This window comes from Amborella trichopoda, chromosome 7, assembly GCF_054954075.1.
Source record: "Amborella trichopoda isolate Santa Cruz 75 chromosome 7, AtrichopodaSantaCruz75HAP2 v2.0, whole genome shotgun sequence".
Taxonomy (NCBI): domain Eukaryota; kingdom Viridiplantae; phylum Streptophyta; class Magnoliopsida; order Amborellales; family Amborellaceae; genus Amborella; species Amborella trichopoda.
In genome coordinates this window covers 6,667,692-6,684,789 of record NC_142342.1, presented here as the reverse complement: position 1 = coordinate 6,684,789, position 17,098 = coordinate 6,667,692, and the positions used below count along the sequence as shown (strand labels likewise).

Below are 17,098 nucleotides of genomic sequence, written 5' to 3'. Positions count from 1 at the left end.
TAAAATAGTGTAGATTGTAACACATTATCTTGACCTTTATTTTCAAGTGTCCACAAATCCAAGATGTGTACCATTTTTTGAGTTATAAATTTCATGAATAAGTGGTGGAAACATATTTTAGAGCCACTTTAAGGATGTCCGATGGTCGAAGTATTTTCGAAACAAAATTTCAAGGTGAAACTTCACCTCTTTTTTTTTTATAAAGGAAAAGGTTTCTAAACTTCTCTTATTGTATAGAAGATATATACTCCTTCCATCTAGCTGTCTAATTTAGATCAAGTGAGCCACTGGCCATTTGATCTTACATTCGACGCCTTAGAGTATTTTATTTTTAAAGGATGAGGTGGTCTGCAAGTTGAAAATGACGGCTTTTTTTGTATTAAATCTGCGTATAATCTCATGTATCATGATTGAGTGAGATGGTCTCGAGTCGCCTTGTAAAGGTGATGGTGTTGGAAAGTTCTATTCAAAATCAAAAACTTTCTGAGGATTCTTTTTCGAGGTAAAACACTAACTATTGATAATTTGAAGAAAAGAGGTAGGATCATGGTTAATATTTGTATGTTGTGCAAACAAAGTGATGAGGTAGGAGATTATTTGTTTTTACATTGTTAGTTATCTGTTGAGATTTGGAATTGCCTGTTTTATAAGATGAGGACCATACGAATATTATTAATCAAATAAGTATGGATGGTTTGCCAAAGTTTGTGACTCGGCAGTGCTTTGGGAGATATGGTTGGAAAGAAATAGACGCATTTTTTAAGGTCCAACACTGGAAGTGGAATCGAGTTCTTAACACGATGTGGCGATGGCTTTCAATAACCAAAGAGGGTTTTGGAACTTCAAGATTTGATATGGACGTTAATTTGTCGAATTTGATGAATTAAGGGAGGGTGAAAGTGAGACCTAAAGGACGATGGATGTCTCCTCAAATGGGATGTTTCAAACTCAATTTCGATGGTACTTCTTTGGATAATCCACGTTTAGCTGGTTTTGGAGGAATTTTACAGGATTCCTCAGGAGCAACTATTTTCTGCTATGTAGGACTGGGCGGCATTTTGTCGGCTAATGAAGCAGAAATGGATGCGCTAGAATGAAGAGTGCAGCTCAAGGGGGTTTGCATATTTAAGGGAGATTGTTTAAATGTGATTAATTAGTGCAATTCTAATGCTAGACCCCAGCAGCGTTTGAGAATGAAATTGATGAGAATTTTGGATCAATGTTCGAGCTTGCAATTTTCCTTCTAACATGTTTATCGGGAAGCAAATTATGAAGCAATAGTATTTGCCAAGAAGGGTGTTAAATTGCATGACTTTGCAATTTTGATGTATTTCCTCTTTGATTTGCTGTACTTAACCTTTTAATCAATAAACAGTAACATTATAAAAAAAAAAATTGTTTTGACAAATTATATGAATATGAAATTTGGTACGTGCTATCATCTCAATGGGGCACACTTAAAACAAAGATTTTTTTTAAAAAAAATCCATAAAATGGCATAACAAAAAACTTTCAGATGTATTTTGGTCATTTTATTTTATTGATAATATTTGTTTTATATTATTTATAGGTGCTAGTATAAAAGAGGAGTAGATGCACAAATTTTGGTGTCGTATTTTAGTCATTTTATTTTATTGAAGAGGAGTAGATGCCCAAATTTTGGTATCAAAATGTTTTGTAAAAAAAAATTAAATTTTTAAATAAAATGGTATGGAGATTTTTTTTTTTTTTTGGAGAGTCAAATAAGTAGAAAAAGGGGCTTTCACCCTGAGTTGGGAGAAAGGCCCTTGACCCTTAATTGGAATTGAGCCTACGATATAGGGTTACAATTTGTCAAGTGCGAACCAATTAGGCTCAGGCTCAGGCTCAGGCTCAGGCTCAGGCTCAGGCTCAAGCTCAAATAGAATAAAGACGAGACAATGTGATTATGACCATCTCCCTTCTTCATTCAAAAGAGTAGAGTTGGATTGGAAGAGGTATATAAGTTTTAGAGAGTAAAATAAGTATATAGTAAGCTTGGCCCATAACCCTTACTACTTACAAACTGCATCTAATTTTAATGAAGAAATAAGGTTATAGGATATGTTTGTAATTCACAGTAAGCCCTAATCGAAACTTATGCCATTTCTAAACCCCGTATATATTTTCCACTCCCATTCTCACCGAGCACAAACACACTCCAATGGCTTCCTCACTCTCTCTAACCCTCCTCCCCATCACACACAACGTACGTGCACAATCCACACGCGCCAATGCCTCCATAACCAGGAGGCAGGCCCTATGGGTGGCGACCACCTTGACCACCGCTAAATTTGGAGAGGCCGCCGGTTTAGCAGAGGATATTCCACTTTTCGGGATAAGGAGGCTGAAGAAAGTGGAGGAAGAGGCTGAGGAATTGGTGAAGGAAGGGGAGAAATTGGTGGAGGAGGGTTTAGAGGTGGTCAAGGAAGATGTGGAGAAGGGTTTCGGCGGCGGCAGCGGAGCGATAAACGTAGCGGCGGATTTGGGACAGGCGTTGGGGGTGGCGGGGGCCGAGGTGGTGGGTTTGGTGGTGGCTTCCTCAGTTGTGAATGGGATTCTAGGGCCTGAGGCACAAAAACCATGAAAATCAAAGGTTTCTCTCTCTAGACTTTCAAAGTTCTCTCTCTAAACTTGGTAGGTCTCTCTCCATTTGAGGGGATAAGGAATTCGTGGCCAATTTTCTTCTCTCTCAATTATTTAATGTGATTGTGTGTCTCTTGACCTCGATCTTTCATTTCAATTATTATTATTATTATTATTTTTAAAAAATTATTTTTAATCTTATTTAGGATGTGGGATAAGGTGCCTTTTTTTGTAACGAGAGGTGGCAATGGGTGCGTTGGGGTTGGTCCGGTTCCACTTGCACTTGGGCATATCACCTAGACCGACCTCGAGTCTAGGGTTTTGAACCTAACCCATTAGTCGAAAACTTGGACCTGGACCTGGACTTGACTCGGTTTGGGTGTAGGTTTAGAATCTAACAATTTTTTTTTGAAAAAATATTTGCAAGGTATCTACACACATATCATAAATTTGTCAAAATATTATATATATATATTTAAAAACAATATACAATACGACCATTTACCTTTTGGTATAAAGTAATAACAATTAATCTTGACTTGAAATTTATAGCTACATTTATTTCATTGATCAAACTCAAATTTCAAAAAATAAATTATCGGACTTTATGACACACCCAAACTATCATCATATGGTTGTAACTAATGAAGACGTCCTTTTATAAAAGGTAAAATAATGTCATTGTATACAATCCCATATGTTTAATATATAATATGTGTGTAAATATGTTTAGGTCAGGTTCGGGTTGGAGTTGACCTGGACTTAGACTTGACCTAGATCTTACTCAGTGCCGGGTTTTGGACCGGGACTGTGACCCGATCTACCATGCCAAAACCTTGAACTGACCCGAACCCAGATCAAGTTGACCTACCGGGTCTGTCTCTCTCTCTCTCTCTGTCTGTCTGAGGAGATAAGGAAATCGTGGCCCGTCCATAAAGTACTACTTGGCTAGTAAGTACATTTTTGAGCTGTGACAGTGTAAGTGAAAATCTCAACAATCAAGCCGGTGGAAGTACATTTTATATTTATTCCCTCGATTAAAGTTTAATTCAGGAGTATTTTTAAGACTTTAAATTTTACCCATATAACCTCTTCAACTAGTCGACTAATCTTAATAGAAAAATTCCTGAATTTCATTTCTATGGACTTGGAAAACAGAAAATAATGTTTCAAGATTGAATAGAGACCGTCTAATTTTTGGAAGGTGAGATCTAAGTATCGGACAACTTAAAATCTACTTTTTTCATTTTTTAAAAACAATTATCTAGTTATCGTTATGTGGTTCCCAAAATTTTAAAACAAAAAAAAATACCGGCAAGTGGATCATCGACCTATGGGAGTAAGTGTACAATGTGCTCCCACAAGAGCATATTATACGTGCTCAACATTTTTTCTGCTCGCTAATAAAAAAGTTGTTGGTGCATGAGGAACAATTGATGAGTGGAAAAAAAAAAGAGTTCTCAATGAAACGTATATATGAATAAAAATTATGAAAAAGTTTATATAAGGTTACAGAATTAAAGGAGCACTTCAAAAATCCATCATGATAGGTTGTTTTGAGGTTGGAATTTCCTCTAATTGATCATCTCCACATCCAGATGTATAAATATAAAAATGAAAAAAACTTTTAAGTCGGAGAAATAGTGTATCTTGCATCACATTATCTTGACCGTTCATTTTTAAAATTTTCAGATATTTGTGGATCGACTTGATTTGAACTATTTTTAAAGTTTAAAGTTTTCTAATTAGAGATAAAAATAGATTATCGAGCCGCCTAAAATATTTTTATTCCTAAATTATATTTATAATAAAATTTAGAGGTACGCCTCAATTGGTTGGTTTGAGGTTGCAACCTTATTGAAACCTCATCCTAAAAATTTTTATCGATGAGACGGTTCTTTACCTTGGGCTATATAGACTACTAACATGCACTTGTAGGGGGAATTCCACATTATGTATTATCTCTCATAATATTTTTTTGTTTTGGAAATAATGAATGATAGAGCCCCCTAGGGCTTTAAAATGCCAAAAGTAGGGGTGTAGGACAGCAGGCAGAGGGCAGGAGCCAGAAATTGATGTCTATGTTTCATTCTCACCAAGTCTCAAAATTAATATTAAAAAAAAAAAAAAAAAAGTTTATATAAGGGTGAGGCTCTAAACAATCAGATTAAGGCGTACCTCAAACATTCAATAGAAGAGGTTTTTTTATGTCTAAAAATTCTCGTCTTCAAGACGTATGGACATGAGAAAAAATGGATACGAAGTCTTAAAAACAGTGCAATCTTATGATGCACTTTGTCCATCATCACTTTTCAAGATTTCCAAGTGTTCATAGATCTGTTCGGTCTACACTATTTTTGAAGCTTTAAATTCATAATTATACATGAAAATAAATTTTCAGATCATCACAAAGATTTTTAGTATCGAAACAAAATAGTTTGATACTATTTGAAGGTGTACTTTACTTTGATTGTTTAGGGCTCAGCCTTATACAAACTACACTCTATTACAAGAAAAAGAAAAATGTTTTGATAGGGCTACAACCCTATCAAAATAAGCAAAGTGTCCCCTAAAAACTCATGAAAATTGCATTTATGGCATAAGAAAACCTTCGAATCCATCATATCTCAACCTTGAATATTATGGTTGTGAAAAATTAGGATTTCAAGCCTTAAAAATAATATTTATTGTAGCACATTATCTAGACCGTCAATTTTGCCCTAACAATATATTCACATATCCACAAGATCTGTATCATTTTTTTAGCTTCAAATTTTATAGTCGGTGTTAGAAAATGATTTCTAGAGCCATCAGGGAAATCTGATGCCTAAAGTGCTCTCCGGACAAGAATTATAGGTGAAGTTTTATTTTGTTTTCGTATAGTTTAGGCCTTATAGAAATTGCATCAAAGAAAAATTCGGAAGTAACAATACATTTGAAATTTTTACAAAAATACAATGCCATTGTGAATAGAAGTTCTTGGAAGTTGAACTTTATTATTATTAATACCCTTGTTTTTAATAAAAATTTCAACTATACACCTATGAAGATTACAAAATATTCATTCGCATCACCAAGATAAAAGCGCAATCGGGCAAATCTACCCTTCACAAAATATTCTAACTTTAAACTTTGTATTTCGATGAGGGTAGACTATTCTATATACAAGGAGAATACCAATTAAATCCTCAAACCACTGTACAAAATTATTGATGGGGCTCAAATTATCCCATTAAACATTGTAATGTTTACTTCTTAAGTTTCATTATTCTTTAATACCTTGTCAAATCATTGTAATAGTTACTTCTTAAGTTTTATTATACTTTAATACATTATTAAAAAAAAAATTAAAAAATTTCAAATTGCTCCTATTCAAGGTTGAAAACCTGAACAACATTAAATTTTAGTAATTCGGCAACAATAAAGTGGCTATTGCCAAATAATGAAAATGCCTGAAAATGTGGTTGGTTGTTTAAGAATAGCAACATGAAACTACTAAATGGCTATGATACCCTGGTTGTTCAAGGATAGCAACATTTGACTCACTTTTTTTTTGTTGTAGACCATTGATTCAGCTTTTCTATCCCGTAACAATTATGGGTATTATCTTGATTTGGCTGGCCCCATTTAAGTAAGAAAAATTATCAAAATGGCCTTAGTTATTTAGGTTCCAACCCTAAACAATGGGTCATTTCTTAAAAATTGAAGAGGTACATTCGAAAAAGTAAATATTAAATAGTTGAACGGGATCATTTTGACCATGTGGTAAGGTGGTTCGAGGATTTAGGTGATATTTCTTTTTTAAATATCTTATACATAAAATATATTGGGTTAGTCGGGTGCGGACCAACTAGACAATGTTAGGATTTAAGAACTCTATTAGTTTTATGATACGAACTATATGAGAAATAAAATGCTACATTACAAAAATGTAAACATTTACGTAGTTCACTCCAAAAGAGCTATATCTGTGAACACTGCAAATTGAAATCTATTATGCATCTCTAAACATTTATAAAACTTAGTAATACAACCCTTTTGGACTATCTCCCCGAGCTTATCTCTATTACATAACTAAACTATTCTCGACAAAGAAAATCTTGAGGTCAACCAAGACTTTATCTCACTCAAAGAAAATACCACCCAAATTCTCTACAAGAACCTGTCCTCCACCTCTCAATCTACAAGATGCATCACCATAGTCTTTCTCTCCGTAGGAAGCTCACTTCTTCTTTTTTACAAAGTCAAATAACTTTAATTGATAGGAGTTGTAACATCATAGAGTCATGCATAATAAATTAAATTATCGGAGACATACAAAGAGGACAAAGAGCACCTAAGTTTAGCAAGTTGATTTGCTAAGTCGTTAGACTCCCGATAGACATGAGCAAATGAAAAGTGAAAGCTACCGGTTTAAGAAATGTCCAACGAAATAGTATGAGGAGACCAGGGGACCCTTTGCTCCTTTTGACACCATTTAATGACATTGAAGGAGTCTCCCTCTACCAAGATATCACCTTTACTCCGAATGATCTCCAGGCCCTTAAAGCATGCTCATATCTCTTTATACGAAGGCATTGCCTCACAATGCACGAGACCCTACCACTCTCTAGAGGAAGCCGCTTTTTCCAAATAAAAAAAACACATATTTTCCCTATTATTTTGTAAGAGGTTATTAATATAGAAATCTCATACATGTTATATATATATTTCAAAATTAATATATATAATTAAGACTCTTATTTTAGTTAAACTTCTATTTTTTTTATCTAATCTCAACCCTCCTTATAATAGGATTTTTATGGTGCAGTGAGTTTGCCTTCCAACATTTCTAACATACAATTTTAGAAAAAAAACGAGGGCTTAATTAATAAGCGCTTAACGATTTGCAACACTACACCTTAAGCTCAATTCCTACTCAGGTTAGGGGCCTCTCCCCCACCCTCTTTTGCACAACATACTTTCTCATCTTTTCTTCTAAAATTTCCCTGTCCTTCCTCTCCTCTCCTTCTAATTCTAGGTTGCTTTGCCTTTGCACAGCATAATCATTTCTCTCTACTTTCTCTTTCCACCATCCACTGCCATGTAACTTCTCTCTCTAACACTTGCCAACAACAACAATTCTCTCTCTCTCTCTCTCTCTAACTTTGCCATCACCATCAATTTTCTCTCTCTAACCCTCCTCCCTCTCTGGCCAAGGAGACATGATCAGCATGTGGGTCAGTGCTGGTTCTGCCTTCTCTTAATTGCCAAATAGTGGTAGCAATAAATGGCCATGCTTCCTCCCTACCTGTAAAGCCTGCCTAAATTGTTAATGGAATTTCCATTATATTTTAATGGTGGTGAGTGAAATTGTTTCCATATGATTCAGAGCGACTCTGCACATCTTTTAACACTCGCAGACAGCATCCCGGCAAGAACCAGAATCATAACAGTTTTTTTTCCCATTTCCCCTTAGAATACTGGTTTTTCCTCTTTGTTAAATGTTCTTTGCATATATTATCTTATGTTTTTTATTTGCAAAACATGGGTACGTGTGGGAATTCAATAAGGTATTCCTCCAGGTACAGATCTGCAAATTAATTGGCAAATTTCAAAATTAGATTCTCAGAGGCCTTATTATACAAGTAACTCTCTCTCTCTCTCTAACTCTCTTTCTCTCTCTAGAAAGATGGAGAGATGTTGGCATACATATAGTATCATTTACACGTAAACACACACAGATGCATGACACAGTTATTACACAATATTAAATACAGAGCGAGAGAGAGAGAGTGCAAGTGGGACAATTAAACCTGAAGAGATAGCCCTGAAACCGTGTGAAGAGGCAACCATGACAGCAAAATGTGGAAGTACTAAAAAACTGTTCAAAAACGTGGAATTTTGGGTCTACTTTGGATTTTAAGTAAGAGAATGTTATCCATTTATTTCGTAATGATGTGGTTCCTTAAGGTAGAAGAAACATGAAGATGGTAGGTAGATGTTTACAAATATCAAGCCTTTTGTAGTTAAAAGTACTGTAAATTCCGCAGAGAGAGAGAGAGGTGAGGAGAGGAGTGGAGAGCGACTAGAATTTCAGGTTTGAGAGGTAGAGAGCTCAACAAAATTCAATGAAGAGATCCAATAATTTAGGAGTCAGGGGATTCACTTTGTTCAACTCTGAATAAAAGAGCCCGGAATTTTCATTGAAGTATTTAAGTAACCAAATAAGCCATAGGTTATTTAAAAAACAAAGTTAACAACTTAAACAAATCTGAAATTGGGTGCACGATTTGATTCTATCGAATTTAAATTGCAGGAAATTAGATTTCTTTCAGAATGAACGGTACACCAGCAAACGACACAATGCATAAAAGTCACATAGGCGTTGAAGGAACCAACGATATTAGCATAACACTGTGTGTCTGCAAAGTGGGTGTCCATCAAATCTGAATGCAGTCAGTGTAATACAGTTCACCATTATAGTTTCTGAAAACAAAGATGGTAGTTCCTTTAATCGAACACTTCTAAGGCCTCATGCCTGGGGGACCTTGAGAGAGAGAGAGAAAGAGTAGTTACATGAAAGATTAATAATTTCATATTATAGGCTAAAAACATTTATTTTCTCATAAACACTCAGATTCTACTTTTCCGGCTTCAAAAGAACACAGCACACATAAATGAAATCACGGAAACCATAGTTTTAATCAGTTTTTCAGAAAATCAGGCCCCGGCTCACACAATCCCACTCAGGCGATTCTCAACTGGATAGGTTTATATTTAACAAAGACATTAAGAAAAGACGCTAGAAACTGCAGATCCGGGGATCTTCGAACCATAATCTCCTAGAAGATGATCCAGATCTGACTTGGGTGACTCTGAGTTGGATCAATAACTGGTTATAGTATGAAGATTTCACATGAAAACTTATCCATCAGCTCAGGATACTCGAACCATATCCAGATAAACTTATCAATCCAGTTACAAATTGAACGGGAACCCAAGCTTCTTTCAATGATTTCGAACGGGAATCCAAGCTTCTTTCAATGATTTCGAAGAAGAAGACACACAGGCTATGTAGAATGACTCAGATTTTTGCTTACCTCTCTTTCTAACACACACTAAGAAATCAGTAAAATTTCATACATTTGCTGAGAATTAAAGCAGGACAAGCAATTCAATAAAACCAGGTTGTTTAAAACAAATTATGCAAGGTACCATAAAATTGAGAGAAATGAAGTGAAGTGAAGAAAAGAAATACAGCAACCGTTCAAAGACACAGGAATTGATTATAACCAGGTTATTATAAAGTCATTTTCTCTCGAGAAAGTAAAACAACAGATGATAAATCATTTCAGCATTGAGAAGGAAAATCATGAGAGAACAATGACTCTTGTAGACTTTTAGTACCAGATGGAAATTATTAGGCAAAAGGAGATAAAAGGATCAATGGCGTTGAGAAAAACCACCGTAGCCCATAAATATTTAGCTCTCGATTGGAAGATGTTAGCAAACATCAAATTTGTTCTGTGATATAACTTTCAAGCATCAACTTCTTATCAAATCTCAAACTTTGCAAGCAGGTATATTGTGTGAGTATGTGACAGAGAGAGTAGAGACGGAGAGAAAGAGAGAGAGAGTCTTGATCTTTCCATGCACATTCTCAAGAAACAAGGTGAGAGAGAAAGTGTTGATTTTTCCATTCAATGGCACATTCCAAAGAAACAAGGTGCAAAACTTTATCTTTCCATTAAAAGTAAGGATAATGCAAGCAGCTACATCATCAGTTCCCTTTGGAGAACATAAGGGAAAAGAAGAAGAAAAACAAAAAACTGTACAACTTTTACATAAAACTAACTCATAAACTCTGTAACTCAAGCCCACAACAAAAACAACGACACCCCATTCCAACTCTAACCACCCTCTGTACAATCACCATCCAATCCCCTGTTTCTCTCTCTAGAAACACCTTGGTTCTCTCTATCTAAGAACCCATTTTTCTCTCTCTAAAAACCCACTTCTAGAAAGAATTCATCTCCAAAATGTAAGTCTTCCTCTTCACCAATAGTCTAGCCACCTCCCCATAAGCTCCATCAAAAGCCATGGACACAAATTGATCAGCCTCCTCTTTCCCCATAGGTCTATCACTCGGCCTTATAAAAACCAAAGTAGCTCCTTTAAAACCCATACCGTTAGGAAGCTCGATATACGGAGCATACCAGAGCTTCATGCTCAAAGCTGGAACTTGGGTTCTATTAGCACTTGCAGAGGCTGAAATGGGTTTAACCCTAATTTCACTCAATTGCCCTGAATTCATAGAAAGAATTCCTTGATTATCACAATCGGTTACAGTCAGTCTCTCTAAGCCTGGGTGCTCTGAAATTATTTGTTGAAGAACAAAATGCCTAGCTGAAGCAGCAATTAAAGAGCTAATGGTCCAAACCACCCTAAGTTTGAGACCTCCATTAATATAGAAGCTCTCTGGTATGGTGCCTGATTCATCTTCTCCGTAAAAGGCCATATCAAGATCATCAGAAACCCTAGTTTTCTCTCTCACAAAACCTGGCTCGATAACACTGGAAGCCCCTAAAATTACGCAGCTCTCTAGACTGGTCCCAAATTCAGCTCTCCATTTGAGGAGAACCCCATCTCCAAACCCTAGCTCGCCATTAGGGAGTTGGATTTTCAGGGTCCTAATGCTTGAGAAACTCTTCAAAACCTCAACTGGAGAATGGTGGGTGACTTCTGAAACCCTAATCTTTTGGGGCGTTACAAGCTTATGAAAGGCTTCGAGGGACTTAACAAAAGAGCCCATCACCATTTTGAGGAGATGAGAGAGAAAGCCTCGGGTTCTAGAGTTTATTGGATCTTCATCATCAGTGATTACACAGTCTACTTTGATCAAAATATCTTCAACCATGGGGATGAGAGAGAAAAACCTTTTGGAAACAGAAAGGCAGAGCCCTAAGGATTTGATATCCTGAACCTTGTTAAATATAAGGAGGAGCACTGAGTCAGGGAGTCTTTCGAAGTGATCTGCGAGTAGGGGTAGGTGAGAGCTGACCTTACCTGGAAATGGCTCCATGAGTGGAAGGTCCTAAGTTGCAGAGATCTGCAATAATGAATCGGTTCTAATGGTGGGTGCTGTAAAAATCAAATCTTCATGGAGTTGCAGAGAGAGACTTGCAGAGAGAGAGAGGGGAAAGTAGAGTAGATGGTAGAGGATTTAAGGAATTTCAGCGATGAAAAGTAGCGTGGAATTAAGTTTTAAGGAATTGTGTAGAGAGAGAGAGACTTTTGAGGTGGGTCTAAGAAGGAGGCGAAAAAAAGTAGAAAAAGTCCTAATCTTTTAGAGAGAAAGAAGATTTTCAGGAATTGAAGATAAATCGAAATACTGTGAGGTGGGTCTCCGTCTATGGAGGCGTCAAAGAAAAAAAAAGTAGAAAAAGTCTCTTCTAATATTGCTTAGAGAGAGAGACTTGCTCAGAGGAAAAGATAGGGAGGAAAGTACAGTAGATTTAGACTTTTAAAGGAATTGCAGAGAGAGAGAGCCTGCAAAGTAAGCAAAAAAAAACAGCAAAAAAAAAAAACCAGAAAAAATCCTTTCTAATCTTTCCTAGAGAGAGAAAGATAGAGAGAGGAGGGGTCTAAGAAATGGGGCACAAAAGAGAGAGAAGCATAGTCCTTCAAGGAGAGAAAAGAAATTATAGAAAGCTTCTTCCTCTCTGTATTAGAGAGAGATCCGCAGTAAGGGTCTGAGGAATGAAGAGAGAGAGAGAGAAGCTAGATGGAGGGTCTGAGGATAGGGTTTCTTCTAGAGAGAGAAAGAGATGGGCTTGATGGAGGTTCTGAGGATTGGGTTTGTTCTAGAGAGAGAGGGAGAAATGAATTTCCTGCTCTCAGTAGAGAGAGAGAGAGAGAGAGAAATGAATTTCCTGTTCTCGGCAGAGAGAGAGAATTGGTCTGAGGATTGGGTCTCTTGTATTGATTGGGGAAGAGAGAGGGAAGGAGCGGGTCGGTCTCTGCTTTCCCCTGAGTTTAGAGAGAGAGAGAGAGAGAATATATCCAGAGTTTAGAGAGAGAATATACCCAGAGTTTAGAGAGAGAAAAGGACGAGACAGTGTCGAAGCCGTAGATGTAGCTCCGATCAAAATAAGTGTAGGGCTGATGTCATTAATACCCCTGCTTTTAGCGGAAATTAGGGTTAAGCCCTTCAACTTTTTGGACCAAGGAAAATGTGCTTTGCTTTTTTATTTGAGAAAAAGCTCAAATTGTAGTCTTATGATTCCCAAAATAGCCTCGATCTTTTTAATAATGCCCAATAAGTTTCTTTTTTTTAGTGAAAATTGGGCAAACATTGTTGCAATTAATCTCTGACGTCCATGTTCAGGAACGGACAGTGGATAGACGTCATTTTCTCCATAAAATAGCCGCATTGTGTACAGTTAGGGAAGGTTATCTTAATCATTTAATAATATACATAAAATAAAAAAGAAATTTTGTTTGGATGTGCACAGAGATTAATTATTCAAGAGGAATTTAAGCTGATATGCATTGTTTTTTTTGGGAATTAAAAATATTTCCCTGATTTACCATTGTGTCTTTTTTTAACTTTATTTTTCATTTTTTTCTGGTTCATGCTTTTAAAATCCAAACCAAAAAATTAACGAAATTTGAAATTTTGAATCAATTTCTTTGAATTTCAGGTTTGGAATTTGAAAGTCCAGGCCCCAATCTTGATGTGTTTAGCTTGATATTTTCTCTAAGAATTTAAATAAATCAATTTGGAATTTCAAAATCTAAACCAGTTGGCTCGCAAAGAATTTCAATTTATGAACCAATTTGTTAATAGTTTTTGTTTGGCATTTAAAAAAAAGGAAAATTGGAATTAAATTAAAAGGTGAGGTTTGTATAAGGTGTATTCGTTATCCTATATAAGTAAATTTTTGTCAGAAGATGTAGTTCCGATGAATGAAACTTTACAATTGCCTAAAATCCATGTTTAATTCTAATTATAAAAATTAAACTTCTAAAAACAATACAGATCAAGCATATCTATAGAGTCTTGAAAATACAAGTGGAGATAATTCTTTACACAACACAATGTTATTATGACTTGAAATTTTTTTTTTATTATATTTATATTTTTCGAGTTGAGATATCCAAATAGAAAGTTTCCCAATTTCGAAACATTCTTTTTTAACGTGTAACTTAATTCGATAAGATAAGATTGCAACTTCCAACCATAAATAAACTTTATTCTGGATTAAAATAGCATAGATTTAATTTCCAAAAACTACACAGCATGAGGGGGACTAGCGAAAATGAATAAAATTGCTATAAGTAAGAATAGGAACTAAAAGAGAAGGGTACTTGGGAGATTTTGCAAGAATGTAGGGTCGAGGGACCTTATCTATCCCTTCGTACGTGGCCCGTTAATAGGCGGATAAATTAAACTATTTTCTGACCTTTTCAATTAAAAAAAAAAAAAAAAATTTCCGACCTTTTCAATTAAAAAAAAAAAAAGAAAGCAAAATTTTCAAATAAGTTAATTCATTTAAAATTTCAAATAATTTTCACTTTAAATTAAGACAACCAATTTGTCGGGCAGAACTTTCTGCCTAAATTCACGCCTGATAAATTGATATTTTACTTTGCACAAGTGCTTCCCCTATGGATCTATTCACCCCCTTATCCAACCGTCCCTTTTGAATGGACGGTTAAGATTATCTCAATCACAATAGCACATCTCTATACTATTTTATTTTTAATTTTTTTCTCTATAAACTATTTTGATACCAATTTTTGGGCATCAATTCCTCTATTAAACTTGCATTAGTGAAAAATATATAAAAAAAAATTCAATTAATAAAATAACCAAAATACCATTGAAAGCTTCAAAAGGTATTTTGCTCATTATATTTTATCGAAAAAATATTTTTAATATTTTTTTATAGGTGTGCTCCAATGACAAGATAGCAAGTACCAAATTTTATATTCATACAATTTGTATAAAAAAAAAGTAAAAATAAAATACTTTGAGATGTTGGATTTAAGATCAAACGGTGAGTAGCTCTCTTGATCAAAATTGGACGGCTGGATGATAGAGGGAGGATAGAAATTCTATGTTGTAGGTGAAGCATAGAAACATTTCCCTTTTACTTTTAGTCCCCTTCTTAGACTTGAGAGATTATTAATAAATAAGGGAAAAGTTTATATGCTTCCCCTAGAGCATAGAAGTTCTATCCTGTCCCTACAATTCAGCCGTCCAATTTTGATCAAGAGAGTCACTCACCATTTGATTTTAGATCCAACGTCTCAAAGTATTTTATTTTTAGTGTTGCTATACAAATTATATGAATATGAAATTTGGTATGTGCCATCTTTTCATTGTGGCGCACTATAAAAATTTATTAAAAATAATTTTTCAATAAAATATAATGACCTCAATACCCCTTCAAAGTTTTAAGGGTATTTTGGTTCATTTTATTTTATTGAAAATATTTTTTTTATATTTTTCTCTAGTGTGAGTTTAATAAAGAAATGGATGTCCAAAATTTGGTGTCAAAATAGTTTATAGAAAAAAATTAAAAATAAAATAGTGTAGAGACGTGACATTGGGATTGGGGCAATCTTAGCCCTCCATTCAGAATCGACGGTTGGATAAGGTGGACGATAGAACTTATATGATGTAGGAGAAGCATAAAAAGCTTGCCCAATAAATAAAAAGAAAAAGTTTATACAGAGCAGAGGATCAAAACAATCAGATTAGAGCCTAACTCAAAAATTTTACTAGAATAGATTGTTTTGATGCCCAAAAGGAATTTCAAAACTCAAGACTACAAATTCACTAAAAGTAGAAATTTCCATGTACAGTTAAATCATAGTGTGAAAGTTGTAACTTACAACTTTGCAACAAAGATCACCATCATTCTATCCTTATTCCGAGTTTGCTATACGAATCATGTTTCGTAAGGGTGGTAATGGACCCAGACTTGATCGAGGACCTGAGGGTTAGACCCATTATGGGTCAAGGTATGAATTCAAAAATTGGACCGGAATACTATTAAGGTCTAGGTCTGGTAATATTTTTTGGGTCCTAATATATAAAATATATTTAAATATAGTTCAATACATAGATATTTTAATTTTTGGGTCGGGTCCGATTAGGTTCGGGTCTAGGTCCCATATTATATTTTCACATTAGCATCCGGCCAAACTAGAACGGACCCGACCCGTTGCCATCCCTATTGTTCTGCAATTTTTTACAATTAAGGGTTATTCTCTGAGTCAGACTACAAGTCGTCATATCTCTCTCACTACTTCCATTATTCTAGGTTAATGTTGCATATGAGCATCCTATTTATATCTATCTGCCTATTAGAACAGCCCCTAAGTTTTCTCATATGTATTCATTTTAAATTTTATCATTTTTTATTTTGCTACTCATCCATCTCAACATCCTCATGGGCAATGATTTCATGCAATTGTTGTATAGTAATATAATGCAACAACATTAAAAAATCATCTTATGGCCATTTGTTTGCTTCAAAATTTTCAAATATACACTCTTTTCATTCTAATGAACAATCACAAAAAAAAAAAAACTTGAAAACACAACCTAGCAATTATTTTTTTAGCCCAATTAACATAGGCCATTCATTTTGGTGAGATGCTTAGATCTAGGCCTCAGAAGGATTTTTTCATTTCCAATTTTTTTGGATGATTTTATTATCATTAGATGAACAATGTTAATAAAAAAAAAAATGGTTTTGAGTTTATAAATGTTAAGATCTTGAAATTCACAAAATGAATAGTCTAGATTCGTTTTTCGATGGGACTCATTTTTACCATATCTAGGGTTCAAATTGAACGTTTTTTTTTTTTGAGGGGGGGGGGGGGGGGGGGGGGGGGGGATTGATTATTGAGATGGAGTGTGTGTTCAAAAATTGAGGTCATAGAAATACCACAAGCATCCTTAAACAATCCAATTAAAGCACACCTCCAAATTTTATCATAACATATAATTTTGTTGTAAAATATTTTTAGGATTATCTTAAAACTATTTTCATATATAACTAGAAAATTTTAAACGTCAAAATTCGCTAAAATCAACTATATCTATAAACATATGAAAATTTTGAAAATGGACAGTCTAGATAATGTGTTGCAATATGCACTATGTTTGGAACTCAAAAACTCTTTTTTTTTAATATTCATATATCTCGATATCGAATGATCGATTAGGGGGTTTTTCAATATTAAAACAGCCTTTTCGATAGATTTTTGAGGTGCATATGTGATTCTACATTTTAAGATTGCAACCTTATATAAACTTTTTTCATATATATATATATATATATATATAGTTAAAATTGCATACATTTATAGTTAAAATTTTTATTTTTATTGCTTACGTAAAAAATGATTAAATTTATCATATAGTTGACCAAAGTTCTAGGCATATTTAACATAAGCTTTTTCATTGAATAATGTGATATCTTAAGATTATTTT

The 17,098-nt window shown here is 34.7% G+C and overlaps 2 protein-coding genes across 2 annotated transcripts; one reads left to right on the top strand and one right to left on the bottom strand.

The window, feature by feature from the left end:
• Positions 1-823: 823 nt before the first annotated feature.
• YCF37 (homolog of Synechocystis YCF37) lies at positions 824-3,652 on the top strand. Its single transcript, XM_088871210.1, has one exon. It carries the CDS (start codon positions 2,183-2,185, stop codon positions 2,603-2,605), a length of 423 nt encoding a protein of 140 aa, XP_088727336.1. The 5' UTR covers positions 824-2,182; the 3' UTR covers positions 2,606-3,652.
• Positions 3,653-10,313: 6,661 nt separating this feature from the next.
• On the bottom strand, positions 10,314-12,296 carry LOC18444219 (F-box protein At5g46170). Its single transcript, XM_006854395.4, has one exon. It carries the CDS (start codon positions 11,666-11,668, stop codon positions 10,604-10,606), a length of 1,065 nt encoding a protein of 354 aa, XP_006854457.1. The 5' UTR covers positions 11,669-12,296; the 3' UTR covers positions 10,314-10,603.
• Between the last annotated feature and the right edge of the window lie 4,802 nt (positions 12,297-17,098).

What these genes read in the sequence shown, in the direction of transcription:
- LOC18444219 (XM_006854395.4), bottom strand. Translation starts at nt 11,668, where the DNA reads ATGGAGCCATTTCCAGGTAAGGTCAGCTCTCACCTACCCCTACTCGCA.
- YCF37 (XM_088871210.1), top strand. Translation starts at nt 2,183, where the DNA reads ATGGCTTCCTCACTCTCTCTAACCCTCCTCCCCATCACACACAACGTA.